The 27245-nt window shown below is 43.1% G+C and overlaps 1 protein-coding gene and 1 long non-coding RNA gene across 2 annotated transcripts; one reads left to right on the top strand and one right to left on the bottom strand.

Annotated features, from left to right (window-relative positions):
• Window positions 1-2590: 2590 nt before the first annotated feature.
• On the bottom strand, window positions 2591-16252 carry DACT2 (dishevelled-binding antagonist of beta-catenin 2; the record flags this gene model as incomplete). The annotated part of the gene is made up of 4 exons (XM_014950500.1): window positions 2591-5230; window positions 8449-8736; window positions 10190-10322; window positions 16082-16252. Coding segments are annotated over 4 exons (2391 nt in total), but the record flags the coding sequence as incomplete, so codon positions are not given.
• Window positions 16253-16541: 289 nt separating this feature from the next.
• LOC106893336 lies at window positions 16542-24215 on the top strand. The gene is made up of 3 exons (XR_001413049.1): window positions 16542-16648; window positions 17991-18182; window positions 24152-24215. It is a non-coding gene; the product is annotated as an uncharacterized LOC106893336 (long non-coding RNA).
• Window positions 24216-27245: the final 3030 nt, after the last annotated feature.

Genomic DNA, 27245 nt, shown 5'->3' with positions numbered 1-27245 from the left:
GAAGGAACCCTCTGATCTGGTGCACAGATTTCAGCAGTGGATGGTTTTGATTCACTAGAGCTTGGAGCGATGATGACAGATGTTAGCTCCTGCAATAGAGACGCTGCATAAAGCTGTTCTGAAACAGCCTTCAGATCTATACACTTGCTAATCAAGTCACAGTGAAAGTGCTAAACTTCTCACTCCTGCAGTGTATCAGGTTTGGTGCTAGACTACTAATTGAATTACCAACTGACATTTTTTGCATTCTCTTAGGCCTTTATAGTAGAAGATGCTGCAAGATAAAATGATTTTGCGGATTCCTTCTGGAAGGGAAAATAGACAGTGAATATTTCTATTTTGTATTGACACGGCCATGTGTAAAGTTGGGCACCCCTTATTCTCGCTATGACACTTCATATGGAGCTGAAAGCTGTTTTTATTATGCTTAGTATAGACATATGAAAGAATAGTGCATCAGCGTATTTATTGATATTTGTTGATTTTATGTGTTTCAGATCTGTTTGCTTAGGAGACAGGTATTCCTGGGTGCTGTCAGCAGAGCCAGCCCATGTCTCTGATGGACAGAGCTCCAACAGGTCCTCTGCTTGTACCCAGTCAGACACGCCAACCAAATGCTAATTTTCCAATTTACTCAACTACAATCATATTTTTGGTGCCAGTATAACTGGACTACTGGCCACCTGGGTCTCCTGCCTTGCTTTGCACTGTCCTACTTCTTCCCTCCAGAGCTCTGGTCCCAGTGCGGTTTCTGCTCCAGCAGAGGAAAGCAGTGTATCCAAAGGGCAGAGCTAGGGAGAAGGTCCAATGTCCTGGCGTAAGGAGGGGTGGCACCACCCGTTCTGCCTTCCCCAGAAAGTCACAGCTCAGTATCATCATCACACATGGCGATACTGCAACACTTAACAGCAGGTTCTCTGCATTGCTGGGGCTCCCCAGCACCACAGGTTTCCCCTGGACCAAGTGCGGGCACATAGTCATATTTCTGTCAAATTAGCCAAGGCATAGGATGATGACGTTTGTGCAAGCTTTATGCTTTTATGTTGGCTTTATGGTGGCTCTGGGAGGAGAGACGTTATCTGACCTGGCAGAAAACGTGAGCAGCAGAGGCAGTGATACCTCACCTGGCATAAAACCTGTCAGTACAAAATTAAGTCATCATTTTTCTTTATTTGAATTGGCAGTGTGCGTTCATTCTGGATCAGCACTTTCATCATGTGTCTGGCAACATTTCTGACAGAGTATTAACAGCCCTAGAGCAAGATTTACTTAGTTGTAGGACCACAAACTTATTGTTTGAGCTTACCCTGATAAAAAGGCAGGGAGCTGCTGGGTGGCGGTTTTTACCAGGTTTCAGAATGCTCCTACCCAGTCGAGTTTTCCATTTAGGAACAATTTCCTCTCCCATGAAAAAAAAACACCCTCAAAATTCCTATCTAACCAATAAAGCCCACCTCAACACGGAAAATCCATGGATTAAAGTTTCATATGTAACTTTTGACACACTCCCCCAAATGAAACCTTTTGTGTAAATGAGAAAAAGAATCCTTTTGTGGTGTAGAAAGTCAACAAGGCATAAATCACTATTTTGTTTGTTCTGTTGCTAGACATACTGAACAAGAAACCACCACCACCAGACCTGTGAAATTCTCCCATTAATCCTACCGGAGTGATTACATCCACACTCTCACGACCATGAAAAAATGCTTAAATGTATTCCACTGACTAAAATGTAATATTTTCCCAGTTGCACTAGGATGGTGTTACGCATTAGCTCGAATACTTGAATTAAATGACTTTATGTAACTTTTGCTTTTCTCTACCTCATTTTCCAAAAATAATTTGAAAACAGAATGATGTAAAAACATAATGTAGCTTCCAAAGAATAGAAGGCACTGGCTAAAAGTTTAGTCTTTCAATACTTCTGTTTGCTAATGAATCCTTGGAGTAAACAAGCACTCTTTTACCCATAGTTTCTGCAAAGCACTTGCCTTTTGTTTTAGACCCAGTACACTCTGCTGAATGAGGTAATGCTTACATCTCCTAGGCCAGGAATGTGTTCAGATTGGGCACTGAAACAGGAGGATAATACCTGCTCTTTGGTAAACACAGGGTGAACTTCAGCTCAGCTTCCAGATTGCTGTGCTCACAGGAAAGAATTAGGACTGCTTGTTTGAACACAAAAAAATTACTTTATCAGTTTAGCAACAGATTCAAAGCTTCACACAGGTGTCCTTGAATGTATTCAAAATGCACTATGTATACATAAATGTATGTTTTAAATTGAGAGTATCTTATGACAAAATTGTGTCAGTTTAAGAGAGTCAGTTAAACAGTACCCTGTCCTCAATACAAATCTTGTTTTTAAATTCAGTCATTCAGAAGCAGGTGCTGAGGCAGGTTTCATGAGGTAGAGGACGCTGGTTCTGACTGAGATATAGCAACCCTCTGAAAAATAGTAAAGAGCCACTCTGCACAGTGTTCATGAAAACACAGATCTGTTTCACCAAAGAAAGCTCCTCTGCACTCCTGATGTGATAATAAGAATTCAGAATAATTTTCTTTCGACATCAAAGCAAGACACGCACAATTTTCAGAAGTACATTAAATAGTATTTATTGAGTCTGCCATTTCAGGGGCAAAGCTACAGTCTCAGTCCCAGTTATTCACACACTGTGGCACTGAGCCCTCATGTTGTTTCACTCATTCAATAAATGAAAAATAACATGGAACATCATAAACAGGGGGTCTGAAAAAAAAACAAAACCCTATACTCCCAATTTTGAAAACAGGAAACAACCTATAGTCTTGTTCTCATTCACAAATACATTTGCCTTCTTGATTAAACATAGTATGTTTTTACAAAAGAACAGACTCACACTCCTGATGTTTGGGAGAAGGTGTAGGATGGCTGATCTGAAAGAAAGTACAACTATGGAGAGCACTGAGAGCTTTTCCATTTGAGCACAGTGATAGCTGGATGGTTAACACAGACTTCAGCCTGCAAAGAATTCCTCACAAGAGGGAGAGATGCTACCAAATCGCCAGTTGGGAAGAGCCCCTCTTCTTGGGAAGCCTTTGTGTCTGGGACTGATCCTGCAGGTACACATAGTCAACAAACTATCAAGAGCTCCCCCGTAAAATCTTATGGCCAAGGTTGTTTTCATTTTCACCATGGTGAGCCTTCTGCATAGTAAAAAAAGGCATCACACAATATACACAGATCTATATTTACAGAATAATTGGCAAAAGAGGAAATTAGATACAGTGACATTTATGTCCAGGCATTAACAAACAAGATCCCTTGTGTTGATTCAGGGGATATTTACAGTTCGTTTAAGTGAGTTCTTTTCTCTGCACATGGGTTCTCTTGTTTTGCAAATGAGAACCAGCAGGATGTCTCACTGTAAGAAACAGATGCTTGCTCTCCCTTAAACCATGGTCATGACCTTCAGAGAGGCAGGCTGGAATCTCCTAATCTTCTTCTTTAGTGCCTTTGAAGCTTTGATGCGACAGATTTTGGGCACTGGGGGGATGGGCTTGGAAGAAGCTTGGACAGTCCCTGATTGTCTGACCGAACCTTCAGGCCAAATCAGCTCACTTTCATCCCCCTCATCATAGTCAAAGGCAAGGCTGCTACTGTTGCTGCTGCCATCCGAATCACTTTCACTGGACTCACTGTCCCCAAAACGGTTGGTGGTGAAATCGCTGACCTCCCCTTCGCTGGTCTCTGCGATGGTGGAGTGGAAGAGGGAAGCACACTCTGCAGAATACTCGGAGTGGTCTGACTCGCTTTTGGCATAAGCCCCGTGGCGCTGACTCTTGGAGCGAGCCCTCATACTGACAGTGCGCAGGACACCAGCTCTCCTCGCTGGCTGCTTTGGTGCCCCCAGGCCAAAGCTACTAGAGAGGCTGGCCAGCTGGGCCTTGGCAGAGATCTCCACTGTGGACTGCCACTTGCGCTGCTTCTTCTTGTTGGCTGGGTCCACGCCAGCTGCTTCCAGGGAATGCAGTGCATTGGCAGAAGCTCTGTAGAGCTCTGGCCTGGATGGTACGGCGGGGAGCCTGACCTGCCCAGGAAACAGGCTGGACTCCGAGCATGACCTGCCAGTCACGTCACCAGAATATGAAGGTCTCCGCACAAGGCTCTTCGCTCCGTGTAGTCTTTGGGGCTGATTCCACTCAGCAGGCAGCCTGGCAGCCCCATGGGACCCTCTTGCCTTCTCCATGCAAAAGGCTTGCTTACCAGGCCGTAGCACCTTTTCACTGTTCCTCCTCTTTATCTTCACTGCCTTTGTTTTGGAGCTGGCAAACTTGACCCGAACTTGGTGGGACTCTGCAGGGACGAACTGAGCATGAACGAACTCACCCCGTGCCACTCGCTCATGACCCCCGGCGTTGGCCAGTTTGGTACTGCCACACTTTTTGAGGGGCAGCTTTCTGGGTGGGATGGCTTTAGCACTCCAGGTGCCCAGGCTGGAGTCCTCCTGGCACAGCTGCGAGGAGGATGAACTGTGCTCTGTGCTGCTCTCCGTTGCTTCTGCCAGAGGAGAGCCCCTTGCTGCCGCCTTGGCAGGATAACAACTATTCACAGCTGATGGCTCTGCGTCAGGCCGAGCGGACGGCTGTTCCTCATTCACACAGTGCACGGTCTCCTGCTGCTTGGCACATTCTCCCTCCAGCACCTCTCTCTGCAGCCTCCCTTCAGCTTTGTTACTTTCCAGAGAACTCGCTTGTTTTTCCAGCTGGCTACTGCTGCTGTTAATTTTCACTCCACCGGTGCTGGGGGTTATAATGAGTCTCTGGTGCATTGTGGCTGGCGGGCTCCTTGTTGAAACCCACTCACTGGCATCAGCCCGATTGTTCCCTTTGCATCTCGTCAGCTGCAGTAATTTATTGATGTAACCCCCCGGCTTGGCCTCAGTGGTTGGCCTAGTCCTAATCAAGCTGGGACCTGTCGCACTAGGCATGGGTCTGCTGGGAGAAGCCTGGAGCTCTGCTTCTGGGGATGTCCCCACCAGGGAGAAAAGGGGACTTTGTAGAGCCACTGCATGAAGAGGGCTTGGGTAAGGATACACATCGATGCCATTCTTGGAGACCAAGTCGTTCTGGAATTTGGGGTCCATGCTGAGCAAGTGCATGTCTCCGGCATGGCACAGAGGCAACACGGAATTGGGATCTGTCTCTTTCTGAAATCTAGTGTCTGCTGGAATGAGTCTTTCCAAGTCACCTACACAGTGGATGAAAATAAATAACCTAATTAAATCACAGACAATTACATTCAGACTGGCTTATGCTAAAAGTGCTATTTCAGAGGAATGTGCTAGCTTTTCCTAAAATCGGTCGCATGAATGAAGAAAATAGTTTCAGATCTCCCAGATCATTGAATTACTTCAAAGGTTTTATTCACCTGAGCATAACAGAGATTAGAATGCATTTTAATGCCAATAATAAAACTCATGGCTTGGCAGGAAATGTAAACTGTCCTAGTTGGATGAAAGTAAATCTGTGCATATATAAAAATGTTCTAGAATCTCACAGACTAACAGGAACCCAACAACAAAACAAAAACAAGGGATTATTTTTATTTCTTAGCAGAGATAAAAAGTGATTCCAACAACCAGAAAGCCTGAAGCTGAATGTCAGGTAAATTATCCAATAAAACAGATACAGTTTTTGAACACTTTTATCCCCAGGACAGGATAAAGACTTCCTCTAGATGTATGACTAACTCAGAAATTCCTGAAATTTCCACTATGCAGAGTAAATAGTAATTTTTTTAAAGTGGTTAAATTTGAATTCCAGCTTTCCTTCCAACCCTTTTATATCATGTGCCTTGGAAAATCCATATTACTCAACCACCTGCTTTAAGAGGATTTACACAGACACTAGGTTATAGTATTTCTTAACCTCTTAAATGCTAAAAGCTGTAGTTCTTTTGCATTTTGCTTTACTGAGGCATTAGTAAACTGAAGCACTGAATGCACACAGGAGAGCCATTAAGACTCACATGTCCCATAGGCCAGAACGATGTGATTCTTCTTTTCCGTAATCCCAAATACAATGACACCTCCTAACTGGATCTCTCATTTCATCTGATAACAACATTACCAGTCTCATGTCTTTCTCAAGTCAGTAACTTCTTGGAGTACTTAATTCCAGAGAGAGATATTCAGAAATTTTATTAAAAGGCAGAAAATCAGGAATGCCGTAATTCTATGTGTGGGTATTTTAAAAGTCAACCTGAAGGACACAGAGGAATGGACTAAAGAACCTTTACTTTGACAAAGAAAATATCTAAGGGTAATTACTGAGGCAGATGGGAGGCTCAGTCCCTGAAGATGGCATTTATGGACACCATTTCAGATCTCTCAGTTTTGGAGTATTGTCAAGGCTACCTTATGCTGCACCTTCCTCTCAGGAGCATCTCCTGTGAGCTGGGAGAACACACTGTGTTCTTGTGTGAAGCAAGATTGTTAAATCCAGATAAGTCATCCGATACGGTGCTGTGTTACCTCTGGTACCAAGAGTACTGGAACCATCTGCAGTTAGCTTGCATTTCTCTGTTCAACAGTAAAGACTTCAGTGCCAACAAATGCTCAGCTAACTGATTTCCTGGCTGCTTCATGCTACCAGGAAACCCAACCAACAAACCCAACCATACATTTCACTTACAGTGACTATTTCTGTCCTGTGACAGGAAGCTTTTGAAAGACTTCAATTTGGCTGAAGTCTGCAGGGCCCTACCTAAGGCACTTACAGATCTGCTACAGCAAAGTTTAGGGTGATGATTTCTCAAACAACATATTCTCATAATGAAAATAATTCAGGAAATTGTTGGCAGTGTGTAGTGGTGCTCTCTTGTGCAAACAAACCAGGAAGGTGTCAAAAGAATGCTGTGCTTGCAGTGTCTCAACAAGCTTTATGCTTGCTATTGAAAGAAAAGGCCATCGGCTTGTACCTGCAGTAACCTGTGGGGACAAGCTAAGAAGAGGAAAAGAGAAATTTCTTTCCCCCTCCAAATGATGCTTTCCTGAAATAACATCTTGCCTCATTTCCTGCAATGTAGTCAACTTTGAGAAAACTGTTCCTTCAAGCCTACACCACTACTACTCCACTACTTATGTTTCTCACACTGAAGGAAGTTGGAGGATGTAGCCAGGAAGAAGGGAGGTGATGGTGGAAAAAGAAAGGAGGCCCAAAGGAGGTTTGTAGCCTCACTCCTGCACCCATACTTAAAATCAGCTATCCCTTTTTCTGCTAGTCTATCTCCATATCCAAAAAAACATAAAGCCCCTGGGGTCTTAGCAAAACGTTGCAAGGCAGGAAAGTTTCTGATAGAACAAGAAGCCCGTAATCTGAATATGAAAGCCACGGATCATTAAGCTCAGCTCCATCCCCAAGCCTCTCAGAAGCCTTGAGAAGACTTTGCTTTTATGCTATGATTTATCAGCATTGCTTCAGGTGTGTCCGCACAGATAGGTACAGAACACATGCTTTGCTTCTGCTCCAAGCAAGCCAGACATGAGCTAGCTCAGGTCAAGAAGCTGTGGAATGACTTCAGAGTGACACAGTATTGAAATGATCTTCCCTATGGCTTCCCTGTTTCTGTAATGGAACTGGGTTAATCTGACTGGGTTATCATATGAACTGCACTAAAACAAAGCTGCTCTGAGGCCACAGAAGGACCCAAATTAAGAAGTGATACAATTACTTGTCACTTAACAGATAGGTAAACAAGAGATTTGGAATACTAATAGCCTTGTCCATTTTGTCTAAAGATATGATGCAAATTCATGGTTGATCTGCTATGAGGCTCATGACTGGTTCCTAGACTGTCAATTTACCTTTGGTGTCTGCTACCCCTAACTGTTCATAATAAATTATGAAAATGAGTATCATTTCAGTCCACATTAATTTGAATACATAGGGCAAAGTATATGTATGTATTATCATACTCATTTTACAGATTGATAAAACAGGCACTAAGTCTGGAAGTGTCTCTCCTTAGATTTCTGTAAAGTCTTTCTTGGTAAAATGCATCACTTCTAATTTTGAATTCACCTTGTGTTTTCCATACATCCTTGCACCTTCACACAAGGTATTTCAAATACTGCACTTTTTCTGATTTTGCAAGCTGGTAAATTTAAAAAAAAAGAAAAAAAAGTATCTCAACATTCATTACAATTTTATCTCATGCACTTGAATATTTTTCCATTTCTAAATGCATACAGCCTTGTCTTTGTTATTGTTTAAAAGTATCCGCGTATGGAGACCAGTGCAAGTTGGACAGTAAATGGTTTGGCTCTGTGGTTTCAATATATAGCACTCATTTTCTATACACAAAGTGAGAATTAATTGATTACACATTGGTATATTAGGTCCTAAAAGTAATAACTGGGATTTTGCCCTTCTCTTGAATGAGTATCCGGTTCTGCAGTGGATTACCTGTGGAAACTGGCCTTGGTCGGGACCTGGCAGGAGTCCCAGGGATGTCTGTACTAGCTGTGATACGACATCCATCGCCGACATAAGTTCCCTGCTGTTGGAAGCTGGTGGTGTGCACAGTAGTTTCATCTGCAGACTTGGGTCGGTAATCAAACACACTGAGCCTTGCTTTAGGGTGTTGAGAGCCGGGCAAGAGACTGGTGTGGGAGGAGGAGATGGACTCACTGTACACAGAGGTACAAGAATTGGAGAGTGAGCAAGAACCACCGTCGCTCAGGTCATAGAAACCTGCAGAGTTAAAAATAAATAGGAAGATATTTCTTATTGACAATAACTAAACATGCTCTGTAGAACAAAAATGCAGAGAATAAAATAAATCTTAATTTTCTGTGTGCCCCAGGCTTAAATTTATTATCATTTATTTGGGTAACTTTAGCAGAGGTATACTCTAATTCAACCATCTTTTATTTGGCTTCTGCTTATTTATTTAGGCCCTGAGCCAGCTTGGCACGCACATGCATGCTTAGTTCTGAGGGTGGGATGGGGTGAAGTGCACCACCATCACACCCAGCTCCTCACTGGAGAACATCTTTGGGGACTATTATGCAACTGATGTAAAACAGGGCCGTCTTACGCTGTTGTGACTTGTGCTAGATGCACACAAACACAGCTTGGATGGGAAAGTAGAGTAAAACGAGCCTGTGATCAGAGCTGCCAAGTCTATGATAGCTGGAATGTCTAAGGGCAAAGAATGGAGTCTATCTTCCCTTTCCAGGTCTTGCGATCGTTGCCAATTAATTATGGAAGTATTAAAAAAAGGCTCTGTATAAATTCAAGATAGGAATTTTTATTATTCTTCTCTATATAAAGCAAACAGAAAGGAAGCTGTTTCCTTTTGAACTGTGTGTATGTGCCTAAGTGCACAACTCCTGAACTTAAACACTGACAGAACCTTGCACTTTTTACAGCCGCTCTAAATAGCAGGCTGCAAATCCACATGCTGTAAAGAAAAAAACCTCTTTCCTTGTCTCACTGGAGACTTAAGACTTTTCAAAATTTTCTTTAAAAATAAGTATTCTCATTGTCTCAGACTAGATAACAGAAACTGGTTTTAACAGACATCCAAACTATTAAAGACTGCAGTACAGTGCGCTCTGTGAATCCGACCAGAACCCTGAAACTGTCTCTCTGTCCATGAGAGCTTTAGTCAGCAAACTGCTGAGGTGGTTTTTCTCAGTGTCTTTTAATAGGATTTAATTTTTATGTAAGTGATCAAACATTTCATTTGGCCAGAGGACTGCAGTGGTAGTGATCTTCAACACTTTAGAGAGGTTCAGGACCCTTCTCAGACTCAAGCAGAGCATCGGCATAGATGTTGGTCTCCTTCACTTCCAATAAGTACTCCAGCCACTTTGCCAGTGGTCATTCTGCACCAGACAAGGCAATTAACAAATAAATCTCTCTCCTCCTCCTTCCATTTGTGGCTAAAGTATCCAATTTAAAATAAAAAAAAATCCAGAAAAAAATACTGTTTGAGTAAATAAACATTTTCCAATTAAATCAATTTTGCAGGAAAATTCCCACCAGCTCTGTGAGTGTGCTCTGTGCCAGATGACTCCTCTCCACCTCAGCCACGGGGCACTGTTTCTGACCAAACAACCGAGAGTTTTGCTTAGCAGTTGACATCTTTCTGTTCTCCTAGCACCATACTCCTAGGAATAAACAATCAAGTGCAAATTACCTGAGCTGGGCCGGCTGTCACTATCCAAGTATTCACTGGAGGTCTTACTGACGTCCAATTTCAGCTCGCTTATTCGCTGGTCTAGCTGATCCAGGTGGCTTTTCAAGCCGACATCCTGTCTCCTCAAACGAGACTAATTCACAAGTGGAGGGAAGAAGGAAGAAATGAAGAATAATCACAGTTAGAATCTCAGCGGCAATGCATGAATTCAGGCCATCTGTGCCGGACAGATTCTGCTCTCATGAAATGTTTTCCTTCGCTAGGGACTGTTGCAATTGGCTCTCTATAGCAAGACTGACACAGTGGACAAGTACAAAACATTCTGTTTCTCAGTATATACTGTCTTCTGCCCAGCTGAACATGTTGTCAAAACTCTTCATACTGAATATACTTATTTTAACCTTTGGTTTTTCTGTTACACCTATGGCAGGAACTGTATCTCTGAAGAGGATGGCAATCTTTTAACTAATTAACATTTTAATAGATGCACTGCGTTTTGCCATACATTGCCTCTGAGCAGAAGATGAGATAAACATTACAGATTGTCTGCATGAACTCTAAGATGTTGCTTGATGAAAGGAAACTGCTGTATGTAAAGGTATATTATTGCCACACAAAGTAAAGGCAGCACGCTCATTTCTGCAAACCCCTTGGCTTTGATGACATCTCTTTATAGTTGAAAGGGCCCACTGCACAAATTGTGACACCTATTTAGCCGAAAGTTTTCCTTGCATGTCTCATGACTAGATATTTCCACACATTTTATGGAAGGAGAAGGTGGCATTTAAATTCTGCTGTGAAAATGACTGTATTTAAAGTAAGTGGTGTCTCAAGTTTGTGAATAATTCTTCAGAAGGCAGCACCACCATCCTCTGCCTACTGCAATCACTGGCCAGGCTGATCTGAGGTAACAGCTCCCGTAGTTGCTCCCCAAGTATTTATGCCATGGGCTTAGCGAGGCAGATGGCCAGGCGTTAGGTACCAGCCAAAGAACCACAGTTGGTTTCTGTCACAAACTTCTCACATGTCACTTGGCAAATTATCTAAGCCTGGTTGCTATTTAGGCAGCTTCTAATTATATTACACCTCACCATCTATCCAATAGTATTTTACAGAAAGGCAGTGTCTTGAAGTTGTCTTGAAGTCTTATAAAGTTGTGTTCACAGCCCTTGAGAGGCCAGGTTTTCTTTCACTTATGTCAAGAAAAACATGACTAAGATTCTTCTTTACATGTACATTTCAGGCTTAAAAAAACAAGTGACAGTTCTATCAGCATTTCTAACCCCAAATATGAAAGAAATATAATCTAGGTCCCTTGAACAAATTAAAGTATCTGCAAAATTAAATAACATGCAGAAAATCAAAATCAGTATGTACACGTTTTCGACTCCACTTTCCCTCTGTTTGGATTATTCAGCTTTTAATATCTGATATAGACTCATGAATTCAGGTTTCTCCATAGCTATACAAAAAAAAAGGAAAGCCAAGATCCTAAGGTAATCGGTAAAAGATTAGAAACTGGGATACAAGGAAAAAAGAGAAAAGACAGATGTCCTGAGTCTCACAAGACAACTGTTATGGCTGCTGATGATGCTGAGAAGAAAAAAAGTATTTGTGGCATGCTTTTATAGAGAACTGGAGTTACATATAAGACACAAGAAATAAAGCCCCTTTTTGTTAGTGTTGCACATCTAGAAAGGTTTAAGCTCAAGAGGCTCATTACTGCTTCCTAGGAAAATCCATGGTTATTTTCCGTCTTCCCCTTTCACATAAACAAAAAGAACTGGATAATAAAGGAGATTTTCTATCCCATCTGAATGATGAATGTATGACCGCTTCAGTACTTCCTTATTTCCTTTATGGTGAAAAGGCAAAACCACGCCATGCCTCCTTCAATCCCACCTACTCAGGAAATCACAAAGTTTTGTTTTCATGGCTGGAATTAATTGCTTAATGATTAATGTTTTGCCAGCCAATCCCTCAGCTTGTGGTTTCTGATTAATGACAGAGAGGCCACAAGGCTCTCAGGTATTCAAAGATTATTTATTATACCTCCAGGTTCTGTCTGCGCTTTCACAGCATTTTAAACAACACACATGATTTACATCATCATTTTTAACCCTTTTATGGTGTCTCACACCATTGGGTTTTCACGTTTCTGGCAGACTTTATAGCTTTGATCTTTCAGTTAACTCCTTCTGTGCTAAGAGGAGAAGTGTTCCTTAAACCATTTGGGTAAGGATGACTTTTCCGGTGTGCTTGCTTGAGGTTGTTATTGCTCTAATAACCACGTTAAGCAGCACCCAGAACAATAAACCCTAAACACACTCCTTCTCAACTCACAACATGAATTTTACATGACACAAAACCTTGAAGGTAAAACCATCTGTTTGCTTTGGGCAATGCAGCTGTGAAGAGTTTTGTACACTGCACAACGCAGGACCAGACTTTCCAAATCAACTTGTAGTATCCATGGCCCTTCAGTTTCTGGGAGCCGAATCTGGGATATCGTCACACCGCTCATTTTTCAGAAGGAAGAACACTCTCTGAAAAGCAGGTTCCTTTAAGTCAACACAAACTGGTACCCCAAATCAAGGCACCAAAAGTCACTGGTCATACTTGACTATTCTGCTCAGGGGGGGTTGACATTTATTGGTTGTCGATTAGCACCCGATCATTTTATTAATCCAACTGTAGTTTGGAGTGGATAAAAGTTAGCAGTAACCTTATCTAGTTTTGCACATCTAAAATCTATTCACCCTTGGGTCTTTTTGTAACTGATGGTACAAAGCATCTGGTTTCAGAGGAAAAATAACTTCACCTGTCCCAGACCCTTATTCTAGAATGAGGTGAATTCCTTCTGGAAGCACCTCTTTCTCTTAGTTGACAAAAACTTTAAGTGAGTTTAATATTAAAAAATAAATAATAAAAACCCTGGTTTAAAATATGTTCCCTTCTATTTAAAACTATCTAAAGTGGAAAAAAATCTGTTCAAAATGCAGGGTACCAAGTGTGGGTTCTTTTTTTTTCCCCTCTTCAGTATAACATGTCCCTGCTCAGATTTTTCTAACATCAGAAGCCACCTGGAAGCTTGCAAAACAAAATCATTCAAATCAAATAAACCAATTTTTATAAATATGTCCTCTGAGAAAACAACTGAGAAAATACTGGATGCTGTAGCCTTAGGCTTGCATCTACTTTGACAGGAAGTGTGTCTTAGATTTCTTTCTTTGTATTAGCCTGAATTTGCATCTCCTTTTTTTTTTCCCCTCTAAGTCACAGTGATATAGGAGACTAATGCAGCACCTTTGGGATGACTGACAGTAGATGGCATCACTTAACCTGCTTCACTTCTGGTTGATCCTATCTGCAGCACTGTAACTTGCAGCTTCCAAAAGAGCCCCCGGCTGGGGCAAAAAAGGACATTATTGCTAGGGGTAGCAGAAAGCCCACGGTCTACACCAGACTGCTGGAAAGGTCAGCTGCTGTTTGACACTGGTACCTGTTGTTGGGGAAGAGATTGGGATGCTGGAGTGGCACCCTCAGATGACCCTTTTGGCATTTAACAGCTCTGCTCCACCCGTTCCCACTAGTGGGGCTTGACTCCTTAAAGGTACTGCCTCTGTTCCTCTGTTCCTCACCTTACTATTACAGGAGAAGCCTGGGTTGACTCTTTATCTGCCCTGTTTCCATTGCTGAGATGCACTGAGTCAGGTCCAGCTGATACAGCTTCCCCATTTTATGTTGCAAGGACCAAACTTTTTATTAATTAAACCACACTGAAGCCCAGGCCTACAGCCCTCCTTGAAAGTTGGATAAAGATATACAGCAAGGCAAAGCTACATTTACATTGTTAATGAGTTTCTCAATCTGAAAGCTTATAGAGCAGCGATCACATACTCTATTGTCCATGGGCCAAGAACAACAACGATGAAGACATAACACCCCCTGAGCAATGCTATGCTTTGCATTTTCTGTTGTTTTTAGTTTTAACTTAATTTCCTGTGATCGTGAACAGAATTTTCCAGGGGTTTGAGTGCAATACGCTGCTCATAAGTCACCAAGAAACAGTTTTCAGCTTGTGGTCTCCGAGCTCCTAGGATCTGTGGACTACTTCTAATAGGACTCTGAAAAGCCTGTTTTCAATTGGGTTTACTTTGCTATTAAGCAGCTTTAAGGTATGCTCAAATATATGTCTGCAATTTGCAGCTGGAAAAAAAACAACAATAAAGGTACCAGGTACACCAGTCTGAAAAGGTTCGAGCAGCCATGGGTCAATCAGAAGAGCTTTGTATTGCTACTTTAAGTATTCACACAACTCCATTTATGCTGGAGAACCTGCCCCTGGATTTATGTAGTTTGGAGTCATCCCTCTCAAGAGTTACGAACACCTCCCTCCCAGGCACCCCCATCCCATAATTGCACTGGCACCTACTGGTGAAATCTGTCCCTCTCCAGCAGTGTGCTGAGTTACTATCACTCTCCCAACTTCTGCATTTTTAAGGGCAGAAATTTAATGCCCGGTTTCTTCCATTTTAATGGCTAGTTTCTCCCACACCCTTGTAAAGCTTTGTAAGGTGACAGTAAAGTCCCGATAAGCTAATCTTCTATTTTCATAGTTTATTTGAACAACATATAAACAAATCAGTAATTAAAGCACAACAGCTGACATGAAAAAGAGAACAGTCACTGTGGTCAGAGGTCATTGGGTGTTTCTGTGTTAACCCAGTGGCCCCAGACAGGCAATAAATGCCTTCAATTCTTTCATTTAGTTAAAAAAAAAAAAAAAGTAGAGCCATTAGTTAAAATTATCAACGACAGGCAACCAAGTGGTTGGCAGTCCACTTGTCCTGCATTTTTTACCTTAATAAAGATATGCCCACTGCTGTGTTTCCACGTGTGGTGTCTAGGTTTCCCTGAAGGTTAAAGCCAATTTTATCCCGAGATGCTGCCTGATAAAGCTGCTTATGGGGAGCGAATAACCCTGCTGTTTTCACACCTGATCGATAACTGCTGGCCAAGCCTTGCACCAGTACAGGGAGGGAACGGGTTCTGAATTAAGCCTGAGTTTACTGAAGCGTGTAATTGACCATGCTAGAGATTAAAGCCCTTTACCCTGATTGTTGTCTCACCTATATAACCCCTTCCACTCGCAACTCAGAATTATTTTTTTGTTTTCCTTCTCTTTTCACAAAAAAACCCACCCGTGCAAGCGGGAGGCTCTGTAACGCTTCAAACACAAGGCCTGGCATTTCGGTCGTTCTTCTCTTTGGATCACACAACCCATGGCAAGCACAAAGTGCTCCCGGCCCGCAACCCCTTCCCGGCGGAGCCTCCCGCGGGCACGGAACCGTGCGAGCACACGTAGGTGTGTGCCCGTAGGTGTACACACATCCCCCCCAGCCCGAACCCCACAGAGCTCGGTCTATTTACGCCTATCTCCCTCTCTGTGTCTTTTGATCTCCCGTTGAAACGGCTACCGCAATTAAGAGCCGAGCGCTGGCAGGCGCGATGCGGGCATTAACCCAAGTTAATCATCTCCCGCTCCGCGGCCCCGATGAATGAGCGGCGCCGGGTTAACAAACTTCTCCCCGGCGCCGCCGCGGGCTCCCAGCCCTCCGCCAGCCGCTCGCCCTACGGGCCGCCGCCTACGCCCTCAGGTGAGCCCCGCCTGAGGGGAAGAAGCGACCGTTATAACGGCTGCCGCGGGGACGGGCGCCCCAAGCCGCCGCCACCCCCCGGCGCCCACCGCTCGCACCTGCCGGCCGGGGGAGCGGCGGGGGCCGCGGCTGCAGCGCCCTGTCCCCGGGGCGGCTCGGCAGCGCTTCCCCTTCGCCCTCCCGCCCGGAGAGGGGTTCTGGGGGCACCGGGGCGCCCCGTCCCGTCCCTTACCAGCTGCTCCTTCAGGGCGGTGAGGGTGGCTTCCAGCCGGTGCTCCTTGCTGTGGGCGGACAGGGGCTGCTCTCCTCCGCCCGCCGCCGGCCGCTGCGGCATGGCCAGGGCGGCCCGCACCAGCTCCCGCTGCTTCTCCCGCAGCACCTGGAGCTCCTGCAGGCCCTGGAATGTTTGTGTTGGGACAGCCAGGCCACGCCGCAGCGAGGGGAGGGAGAGAGGGAGGGAGGGAAGGGAAGAGAAGAGGGCTGCGGCTCCGGGCAGCGCCGGGGCCACCTCTCGGGGTGGAGAGGAGCCAGTGCCCGTCCGCTCCCTCCGCCCCGCGCGGGGGCGGCTCCCGCCTGCCCCTGCCCCGGGGGCTGCCCTCGCCCGGTCCCCCGCCCCGGCGGCGGGGAGGGACGGGGTGCCCGCGCCCTCCCTCCCTCGGCAGAGACAGCCCGTCCCGCTGGTAGGGAGCTGTGGGGATGCTGCGGGGACGCTGCGGGGACAGGAGCCGAGCCCGTCGTCGTGCTGCAGCCGCCCGCAAATGGGAATGGCGCGGGGATGCGGTGCGGGGAGCGCTGGCAGGTAGAGCATTTCCCTCACAAAGCTGGTGCTTTGTAACTCCATCCCTTCCCCTCTTTGCTGGTGGCTCCCGTCAGGCACAATCACTGGCACTCCTCGTCTTGCTCTCCAGAACCCAACCCAACTGGGACCTAATGGCAGAAGTTCGTTTTCTTTTGCTGAATGGTTGATTGCCACTTTGGAAGCAAGGCAGAGGCCTTTTCTGTGAGGTCAAGGTGTGGCTCAGCCCACCAAAAAGTCATTTGAAGGGCTCAGGATTTGCCTTGAATGGGACCTGAAAATACAGTTGGTCGTGGAAATCCAAGACTATGGATCCAAGACTGCTTGGTAGCTGGTGCTACCAAGTAGTGCCTGTGTTTAAATCTCCCAAGACAGGCAGCTGCAGCATCTTGGGAGGTAGTTGGTTAGCAGGCAGCAAAGCCAGTATGTTGAGTCTGCTCTGTTGCAGGGGGGGAGAAGAAGCCCTGATATCAGAGACTGGTGAACACAGTGGAGATCGTGCTACAGGAGACTTTCTCATGCATATACCGAAACAGGAAGCATTGGGATCCCATAGATCCTGAGGTCACTGTGTGCCACACTTAAGAAACTGAAATAATTTCAGGAAGGGCGTATGATTCTTCATGAAGCAGTGAGCACATACACAACCCATCTGTCTGTGGTTATCTTCTGTTCACCCTGTGGCGTATCTGTAAAAGCTAGCATACTTTAATTTGAATGTCACTTGACTTTGTGCTGGGTTGCATGAGTTGGGTAAGCAGGAACCAGTTGCTCTGTCATCTGTTCTTCAAGTAGCCTTTTTTCAGCAAGCACTATGTGTGGGAGGCCATTTCTGTTGCTGAGACTGAAGCCAGCCTAGCTTTCCCTGTAGCAGTCCCTAGCTGTAGGAATGTCAAAAGCACTTATGGTCATGTCAAATCCAGCTCCTGCTGAGGGGGGACGAATTATTTGTGTGTTTGTTCACCAAGTCCCATCCAACACATTACTTGATAGTCCCAGTAGGACTAAGCCTTGCTTTCACCATGTCACTTTCGACAGTTTTGATGTAGCTTGAAGATTTGAGAACAATATTTACCCTGCAAACTTGAATGATGTCAGAAGAGGTCCAGAGAGGTTTTGTTCTGACAAGTTGTGCACAAATATTCACAAATGGCTCCAGCTGCAGGAACAGGTATGACTGACAGTCACAGCACCACAGTGCTTAGTTAAAGTGTATATGAGATGTGATATGTATGACGTCACCTAAGGCATCTAAGGTTTTATTTGCGTTTTTTTTTTCCTCTTTAATGAATATATCTCTGCTTTTCTTCCTCCCCCATTCATCTTGCTGAACTTCCCTGTGTAGAGCAATGCCTCAGTGCCAGGATGATGGAACTCTTCATCTACAAGGTGGAAAGAAAAAATGAGCTCAAAGCTGAGATGCTCTGGAAGGTGATGACAAAAGACAGCATGAAACGCTGTCACCTCTCGGATGGAGGGTGGCAAACAACCATCATTGTGTGGCATGTGACAAGAATCTTGCAAAATGCCATTCCAGGTATGAGGAGCTAAAGTGTTTTTGTAAATTGCTTGGCTTGGCACTTGTTAAAACAGCCATACAGCACAGTTCCTTATTTTATTCAAACCATGTTCTAACATGACCAAATAGGAGTCACTGACACAAATACTGGTTAGTATATACTTGCTAGGAGAGTTAAATGATATAGGGCAATACATCTTTCTTTCTCTTCCTCCTTCCTGTACAAGGAACTGTTATCCTTTGCTCTTTGTTCTTCCTCTTCTTTCATCTCGTTATCTTTTCGTACATTAAATCCCAAATGGGCTATATCACAGCAGTATCTTTATTCTAATCAGCTTCCTGATTATCCCCTCTGTTTTACTGATTACTTTCTTCCCCAAAACCTTTGTGACGTCACTTAATCTTTACAGATCATTCAACAAATAGCTTGTGTCATGCAATTTCTGGAGGATAGAGTAAAAGGTGTGAGTGCACCCAAATTTAAAACTATGAGATCACGTGTAGCAGTAAAGGTGAAACCTTTGTATTAGGGATTTATAAAACTTCTGCTATTCTTAATTTCTGATAGAGAAGAATGGTTGATAATGATGTTCTGTAAAGTTTCACTAGACTTTAAGAATGACTTAAAGAAAAAAGGGAGCAGTTTATATGTATCACCCCATTTTGCTGCCTGGCTTTAGCACACTGAAACCAAATGCTGAAATGTAGCTTGCACTTTTCAGGAGCCAAAAGGTTCGACTTTTCACTTGTGTTACTTTAATTGCATTAGTTTCAAAGACATTATTCTTGTTTTAATGCAAGAGTAGGAATAAGATTCCTGTTTTCCACCTATGGATTCTGAATATCAGAAAGTTGTAGTAAACGAATGGTACAGTTTTAAAATCAGACACCAAAACAGTAGGAAATAAAACATTTTGTCTACATAATCTTATTTTAGGTCCTGATTTATATGAAAGATGAGTGATCAGTGGGCAACTACTCAGTGTCCTCTGTCCTCCTGCTCCAGCCTGTGCCTTTACTGCAGATCACTTAAACTGTGCACCACTGATAAAATTTCCTTTTGATTTTTTTTTTTTTTACTTAGCATTCTAGCTTTTAAGTGCCTTATGGGGTGAATGAATAATGTATTTACAACATCCCAAAATGTATAAATCTGTTTTTATTTTCTAGGAGGGTACCTGAGGCACTGAGTTTCATTGCAGACGTGCTCGTTCATTTTAGGTACCCATTGGAGATGCCTTTGGCCTGATTTTTCAGTGTATTTAGTATTATACAGTTAATATGTATATATTTTATTGTTCCAAGCAGAGTTCCCTTTGACTTCAGTTGCAGTTCTGAGCACTCAGCACTTTGGTAAATTGAATACTGGGCATTTTAATTTGAATCCCTAGAAAAACGAGGAACACAATTAGTGCTCCTCGTATGGAGCCAGCTTGGGTGTGCCTGCACCTGTGGTAGAGGCATGCCCTCAGAGCCTCATAAACTCCCAGGAAGGAGGCAGGTGTTATTTATCCTGTTTGGCAGATGGAGATGTACAAAGAGGTTAACCCTTTTACATAGGACCGAACAGGAAATCTGTGGTAGGACTTGAAAGTGAAGCCACATCATTCATGTGACCACAGAAATGACTTTACTCCCTGTTTTGTGGATGCATAATTAGCCAGTTTGTGTGGGACTAATGTTAAGGGTATGACAATTTGTATTGACCTCCAGATGTGTTTAAAAGTAGTTGAATGTTTGCTTTGGATGAAGTCCAGAGTACACAAAATGCTTTGGTATACCAGACAACTTCAAAAGCTAAATTGCAGTTTGCTTCCCACATTTGCTTATGTTTTGTTGTGAAAAAATAATTCAGAGGGTTTTTTGGTAATGTTACTTTGTGGAGGGATATAAAGTCTCCCCACATAGGCTTCAGCCAGTGTGTATTTTAGTTGTGTCTTTAGCCTACAGACTGCCATTGGCATGGGTAGCAATACTTGAGGAAGAATATGTTTGTTGAGGACTATCTCTTGACATGACAGAAACTCAGTGCGTGCACCAGCATTATCACTTTGCCAGCCAGCCTCTCTGTCCTCTCTGTTGTCCTGTTGTGAGCTCCAAAAGCCTCTTGGTATCAGTCCTACTGAGGGTCTCATGCAGCGATACTGCCTAATGGAATTTTCTGAGCTGCTGACATCTGGCAGATGTTTAGCATGTTAGTTGGAGGTTGCAGAGCAGTCACATGTGGACTGAGCCAAGCCTAACACAAGCTGTTATCCTACTCAAGATAAGGCAAAGTGCAATTCTTTTAGCTGTCATTCCTGTTCATCATATGCCCAAGAAGATGTGTACTGAGCATATCCTTTCATGTAAAAGAACCGAGGCACTGCTTAGTGGTACAAGGTTCTGCTGTGATGTGGAATGGAGCCTTCTGCAATTTTTTGGGAATGTTAAGTTCAACCATTAAAAATATGCTGAAAGTGGACTAAACCCTTATGTTACACACACTGGGTAGTGTTAGTTCTGTGCTAGCACTGTTTGCCCGAGTAGGTATTGTATGTCCCTCTCTGAGATGACTGTAAGTAAATTACCATCATCCAGGCATTTCACCTAATTAGCAGAGCAGCTGCCTTTCAAAACATTCTTCTTAAGGGCTGATGTCTCAGGGATTACTTTATTTAATTAGGAAGAAACAAATCACTAGTGGGAAGGTCTCTTTCTAGAGTTCAGAGAATTTGATTGAAATTGAAAAAAATGACTTTTTGAACTATAGCTTACATGGTAATTGATAGGGAAAAGGAAGTGAGAATACAGCTGACAGATATATCTTCTGCTAAAAAAACAGATTTGAGTTGATGGAGGTCTTTAGAAAGAGGAAACTTCTGAAAACACGAGCAAAATCCTGCCTTCAGCTACCAGGGATTAGGAGATGTCCATCTGTTTTTGTGATTATTTCTGTTTATTTTTCGCAGTGTTGCAAGTTGATGCTCTTGTGGCACTCCCAGCACAATGGTGGGGGTTGCAGGGAAGGGAGGAGGCTTTGCTGAGGACTGTTAAAAGCTTAGCATGAAATTGCTCATTCTTGTCTCTTTCCAGTTTATGCCCTCCAACTGAAATCTTCATAATGAAAAGCCTATATTTCAGACCACATAAAAATGTGTATATTCATAAATCTGTGGATAGATAGGCAAACTGGGGGGAGGCACATGAGAAACGGTTGCACAGATGGGGACTCAAGAAGCACAGAATATGCAGGAGAACAGAGAAAGCAGTGAGGCCCAGAAATCCAGGTAGGCAGGAGTGGCACACAATAGCCAGGATGAGTGTGGGGAGAGAAGCCTGAGAGTTAAGCCAGAAAACAGAGTTAAGGGCATCAGTGTTCAGAAAGAATGGGAGATGTGAGAACCTAATAGAGAATAGAAAAAAAGTGATACAATTTGGTGTGGTTATAATGGCTTCTTGCTAAGGACCTTGAAAGCATTGCCATCCTAAATTAACAGGGGAGAAGTACAAAGAAATCATTTGAACTGCAAGAGGTCTAAGTTTACAACAGATCGTAACCAGAGGTGTCTGGGGGACACATGGTGAATGCGGTTGGCCTGGGGCCAGTACTCAGAGAGTGGCTGCACCTCCACGTGCTCATGGACACAAAGTTCGTGTAAGAATCTTTGGAAATAAAGGAAACTTTAAATTTGACTTCTCTAAGAATGAGATGCCAGATGTGGATGCTAGGTGCTTCTGCTATGGGATGGACAGACCTAAAGGGAGGAGCTGGGCCAGAAGGCTGTCCCACAGCAACAGGAGTTAGGGCAGTTTTTGGAGGGTAGCTGTCAGTAACTTGCTGCTGAGAGGGGCAGCAGCCCTTTCCCATTGCTTCCAAACCTCATCGCTGTTGTGATGGAAAGAGCCAGGCTGGCTGCTTGGGCTGGGGCACAGGCAAAGAGGAAATGGAAGCACCATCATTCTGATGCCCCTGTGTGTTATGTCTGTTTTGTCCACGCCAGGACTAGCCCTCCTCTGATGTGCCTTGTACTGGATTGTGCTCCCTTGATGCTGATTGCCCTTTTCCGGCTCAGCTCCTGCTAAGAACAGTTTGCAGGTCAATGTTTGCCTGAAATCAGGCACACAAAGACAGCACACACTCTGCCTTGTGCTGTTACATCAGAAGCCAAGGAGAATAATGGTTATTTCTCCACATCAAGGGATACCTTCTTTTACGCCTGTTGGCATCCTTGTGAAAATTCAGAACTGACTACTAGTGAATCCTGATATTAGTCCCTAATTCTCCCTTGCAACCTCCCTCCTTTCCATATTTCCTCCCACCGATTATAGCTTATATTTTTTTCCCAGCAGAACCTCACTTTCTTCTTGTCCTTCTGATTTCTGTTGGCTCTGCAGAAATATTTTTCTGCCCTCATTATCATTCATAATGCTTAGCAAGTTCACATCACTTGAGATTTCATTACAATATTGCTTAAAACCCTCTTCTTGATTGTAAACGTTAAGTGTGAATTCCAGCAACATTGCAGTACTGTTCCAGACAATCCTCCCGGTCCTTGCTCTTCATTATTGCTTTCCCTTTACTTCATTACCCTTCAACAGCTTTTCAATATAGGTGATCATGTTTGCATGTCCAAGCTGCCACCTTTTCTGTTTGCATGCCAGATTACTCCCAGTGACTTGTAACCCTTCATTCCAGGGTCTGTTCTTATTCTTACATGTGTAGTTTGTTTTTACTTTGGGCTTTTCTGCTAATATAGGAAATATTTTTGGATTGCACAGCTGTCTTCTAAAAATATTTGGAATCGGTCTCCTGCTGTTTTGTTGATTTAGTCATTTACCGTTTTTATTTTCCTCTAGCCCAAGGGATTCCAATTTTCTTCTTTCACTTGTCCAACATTAATAAGAAATATATCCATCAAAGCCTTTAAAATTACACCAATCAGAGAGCTGCTGTTCCATTGCTTTATATTTCATGTTGTACACTTCACATCAAATTCTTAACTAGCATTTGCATGTGGATTTGCTTTTGATCATCCTGTGTGTGTGTAACTCTCTATGATCTTTCTGTTTTCAAAGTTCCATACTTCTCTGCAAAACAAAGCAAAACCTGGTGTATATAATGTCTAAACCTGCTTTTTTGAAAAAGGAATGCATTTCCGACAGGAAAAGCTAATGCCAGTGTGCAGTTCCAGATCATAAAGTATTTCTCCTGCCCTACTGCAGGATTCCACTGATCAACTCTGAGGTCTTGTAGAGGAAGTGCACTGTGTTTTTTCTGGACAGATGTAAATTGAAGTTTAGTTAGTGCAAAACAACCTCAAATAGTTTTTCCAATGAAAATAAAACACAATGCCAGGAAAAAAAGAGGGAGAAAAAAGGGTCCTTTCATGGCGATATATTGACAAGCTTAGTTAAGGATGGCAAAAGTTTTCAGGACATAAGGTTTGAAAGCTCCAAGGCACCTATTCAGCAAGATATGTAAACACTCACCTAACTGTAAATAGGTGAGTGGCCCCACTGAACTCAAAAGCACTACTTTTATGCTTAAAATTCAGCACATGCACTAGTATCTTGCTAAACTGAAGCCAAAAGACCCACTAATTTTAATCTTCCCAAACACACCTGCAAATTCTGGGTCGGGGAATCCAGAACAAAACATGTTTTGTTAAAAATAGTTAGCTTAAGGATCTCCAGGAGGAACATGGAAAGAAAGAGGAATTCCTCTTACAGTTTTACAGCATGCTGATTTAGCTGGCGTTTGTATTTATTTGCATTTTAGATCTGTGCAGGTAGTGGGGGTTAGACTGCAATGCGGAGGATGGCATGGTAATGTACTTTTGTTGACTAACAGGCATTGAATATATTCAGATAGTGCACCCTTAGCTTGCTGGATGCTCCTTTTTGATTTTTTCACTAAAAAGCAGAAAAAACAAACCAACAACCTGCTGACTTTTGAGGACTCTGATTTTATTGGGCATGCTTTAAAATGCATTCTTTTCTTCTAGGAAAGGTAAAATGGAGCGGATCCAGTTTGCTTCACTGACCTGAACGGTTACTGGAAATATTTCAGTGAGTTTTGTGAATTAATAAGATTTATATGGAGGTGTATAAGAATCACACTGAGCACTGTGGTGACTAGGAAATGCTTTCACTTAAAGGACTTTTTTAAAAAAGTGCAGATGTGTGTATCCCCAGAGAAGCACATCAATGTCAGTAACACGTGAGATGGGAGAAAAAGCAAGGAACTATCAAATTCCTTGCTTCATTCGGATAATTTTAAATCCTTTCCTTTTGTTAGGGCGGAAGTGTATGAAAAGCCATATACTGAATCCTGTGTTTCAACCATTGCTTTGCTCTGTTTATAAGAATGAGCAGACATACTCAAAAAACATGCCTTGGGGACTGTGCTTTCCTGCTGAGTCTACACCGAAAGAATTAATCACAGAGCTTCAATTGTGTCTCCATTTCCCAAAGCTGGAGCCTGTCTGGGCTCCATAGCTAGGTCAGTGATAAAACCATAGCAGAGATTGCTTCAGTATTCTAAATTGGCAAAATGTACTGGTGTACATCACACCACTGTAATATTGCTAAATGCATCAGTGGAGCAATATTAGGGCAAACTTTTCTCATCAATAAAGCCTTTGCTTCATTTTTTTCCTGGCTAAAAAGAGCAGTGGCAAACCAAAATAGGGATATTTATTTCTTTTTCACTTCTTTCTTTCCTGTAAAGGTTAACTAAAGTACCTACTGAATAAAATTGAATTACTTTACAGAAAATGGTTCTTTGCTCTTAGGCATATTGCAGAAGAAGAGCTGTACTGGTAAAAAGATGGTGCTTATTCTCTGAAACTATATTTTCAGCATGTTATGCAACACCAGCAGGTTTGCTAAACTCCAGTTGTGTATCGGTACCAACAGTTAGTGTTTTGCATATTTTGCCATTTGCATGTAGGGTCTGCTGAATTCATCATCGTCTTTGCAGCGGGGTGGTGATCAGGGGCAGTTAGAAGTCATTAGTGAGCTGTGGAAAATCAAATGGAAAACTTACAAGTGTGCCGAGACACTGAGTGTGTGCTCAGCAATGGGATGGGCTAAAGCACATATTGCACATTCCAGGATGGGGAAGATGAATGGGAGATGCATAGCTGATCTCTAATTCCTCTGCTACTGAGGCTGTAGTGTGTGTGCTTTGTTTAACATTTTGGTTCACATTTTTTGTGTGTGTGAACAAACACACACACATACACATTATCTGTGTATGACTTTGCCATGTCATCCTCTCTAACTTATTCCTCTTCAGCAAATTTGTGTTTATTGTCAGGTGCCTATGAAGATTCCTTGGTTACATTCTTAATTGGATTTTTTATTAGACTAGTTTGATTGCAAAGTACGTTGCCATGCAAACACCTGGGAAAGACAGGGGACAGGAAATTGTAACTAGAGCTTTTTATAAAATACTGAGTTCTTAGAATCACTTAAAGTATTATAAATTAATATCAGCAACCCATGCCCAAGTAGTCCTTAATCATGATTTGATTGCAAAAAGACATATAACACAGTTAATTGGACATGAGATGATTTAGTATTGTCTGAAATACATACTACTATCTTCTATACGTACTACCATCCATAATGTTTCATCTCTCACCACAGGAGACTCGTTCTCTTTTCACATGTCTTTCTGATGTAATAATGTGAGCATACAAAGCATCTCTTACTGGCCTGCTGTCCTTTTGGCTGCAGCGATACCAGGTACTCCTCCCACCTGTGCCAGGCTATAAAATAAGCATCTTGAGTCTTACCTCCTGCTGACTGTTCTTATATTCATCTTCAGTGATGTTGTGGAGGGCTTGCCTGAGTGGACAGGAGTTGAAAAGCTTACAGAATTGAGAGAGGCCTATGTCAAGAGGTTGCTGGGTTAAATCTGCATGAAGACTGAGACAACAGAGAAATTCTCCCAGAGGATGCCACTCTTTAATTCCTGGAGAAGAACAAGTAACACTAGAGTGTATTTCAGTTATGGCACTGCTAGAAAATTTTGCATGATTGTGACTGAGTGCTCACTACATATAACACTGTCTATTAACACTATGAGCATACCTGAATCCGGCCTGAAAAATGTCCAGGGAATTAAGCTTGGTCTGAGCTTGACCTGTTGCGGGTTAAACAGTCTCCTGTGATTGATAATAGGTTTTCTGGACAACAGATGTGCTGCCATTGGGAGTGGGTGCAGCACAACTGCAGAAGTTGCTAGTGCTCTTGTTCCACTGACTTGAGATAATTGTGCTTTGGTGTTATGGGCACATGTGTTCTCTGAAATACCAATGCCAAGGAGTTGGAAAAGGAATTTCAGAGGAGCGTTTACCCCTTGTGGGGGCTTTTGTAATTATTTTGTAATTATTATGTTTATACAACACGGTAGACCGTGATGCACTAGTACACAGTTACTGCCAAATATATTGGTTTGAGAACTGAAAGAGTATAGCACTGCCACAAGGTAAGCATGAATTTTAGGTCAGCGAGAGGCAAACGTTTCTAATTCTCAGTTAGAGCTTTGTCTGTCTGACTACGTTAATTTAACCTGGAGCTTGGAGAAGGGGTTTGAAGATGCAGCATCTATTTGAAAGTATTTCCACAGCTAGATATTTAAGAATTATTATAGAAAAAAAACCAAAGTAACACCATCAGGGATCCTGAATGACACGGAGTGAAACAGAGGAAATCAGAAGTCACTTAAGGGATTAAGTGAACCTCCAAAAATTATTCAGGTCATGTTTGGATTTGGTGGCTTGTCCTTCTCCTATCTGCACATTTGCTCTTCATCTCTCAGATCTGACATTATTCACTCTGAGGAGAGTCTGCTGCTATTTCTGTTCCCGCTGACCATGGGAGCACCGTGCTGTTTTGGAGATCAGGAGTGAGCTGCTACATCAGTGCAGTATGTGTGCAGAGATACTCCTTCATGTCCCAGCAGGACTGTGTGTCTCTGTTGGTGTCCCTGAGCTCTTTTGTGCCTCAGCACTGCTCTAGCACAGTCATGCTGTTTGTAATTGTGGTGCTAGCTCATGGCCTCACGCCGTGGCTTGGGCATCCCCTGAG

This window comes from Calidris pugnax, unplaced genomic scaffold (assembly GCF_001431845.1).
Source record: "Calidris pugnax isolate Ruff unplaced genomic scaffold, ASM143184v1 scaffold24, whole genome shotgun sequence".
Taxonomy (NCBI): domain Eukaryota; kingdom Metazoa; phylum Chordata; class Aves; order Charadriiformes; family Scolopacidae; genus Calidris; species Calidris pugnax.
The sequence above is the reverse complement of the archived record's forward strand: the minus strand, read 5'-3'. Positions and strand labels throughout refer to the sequence as shown.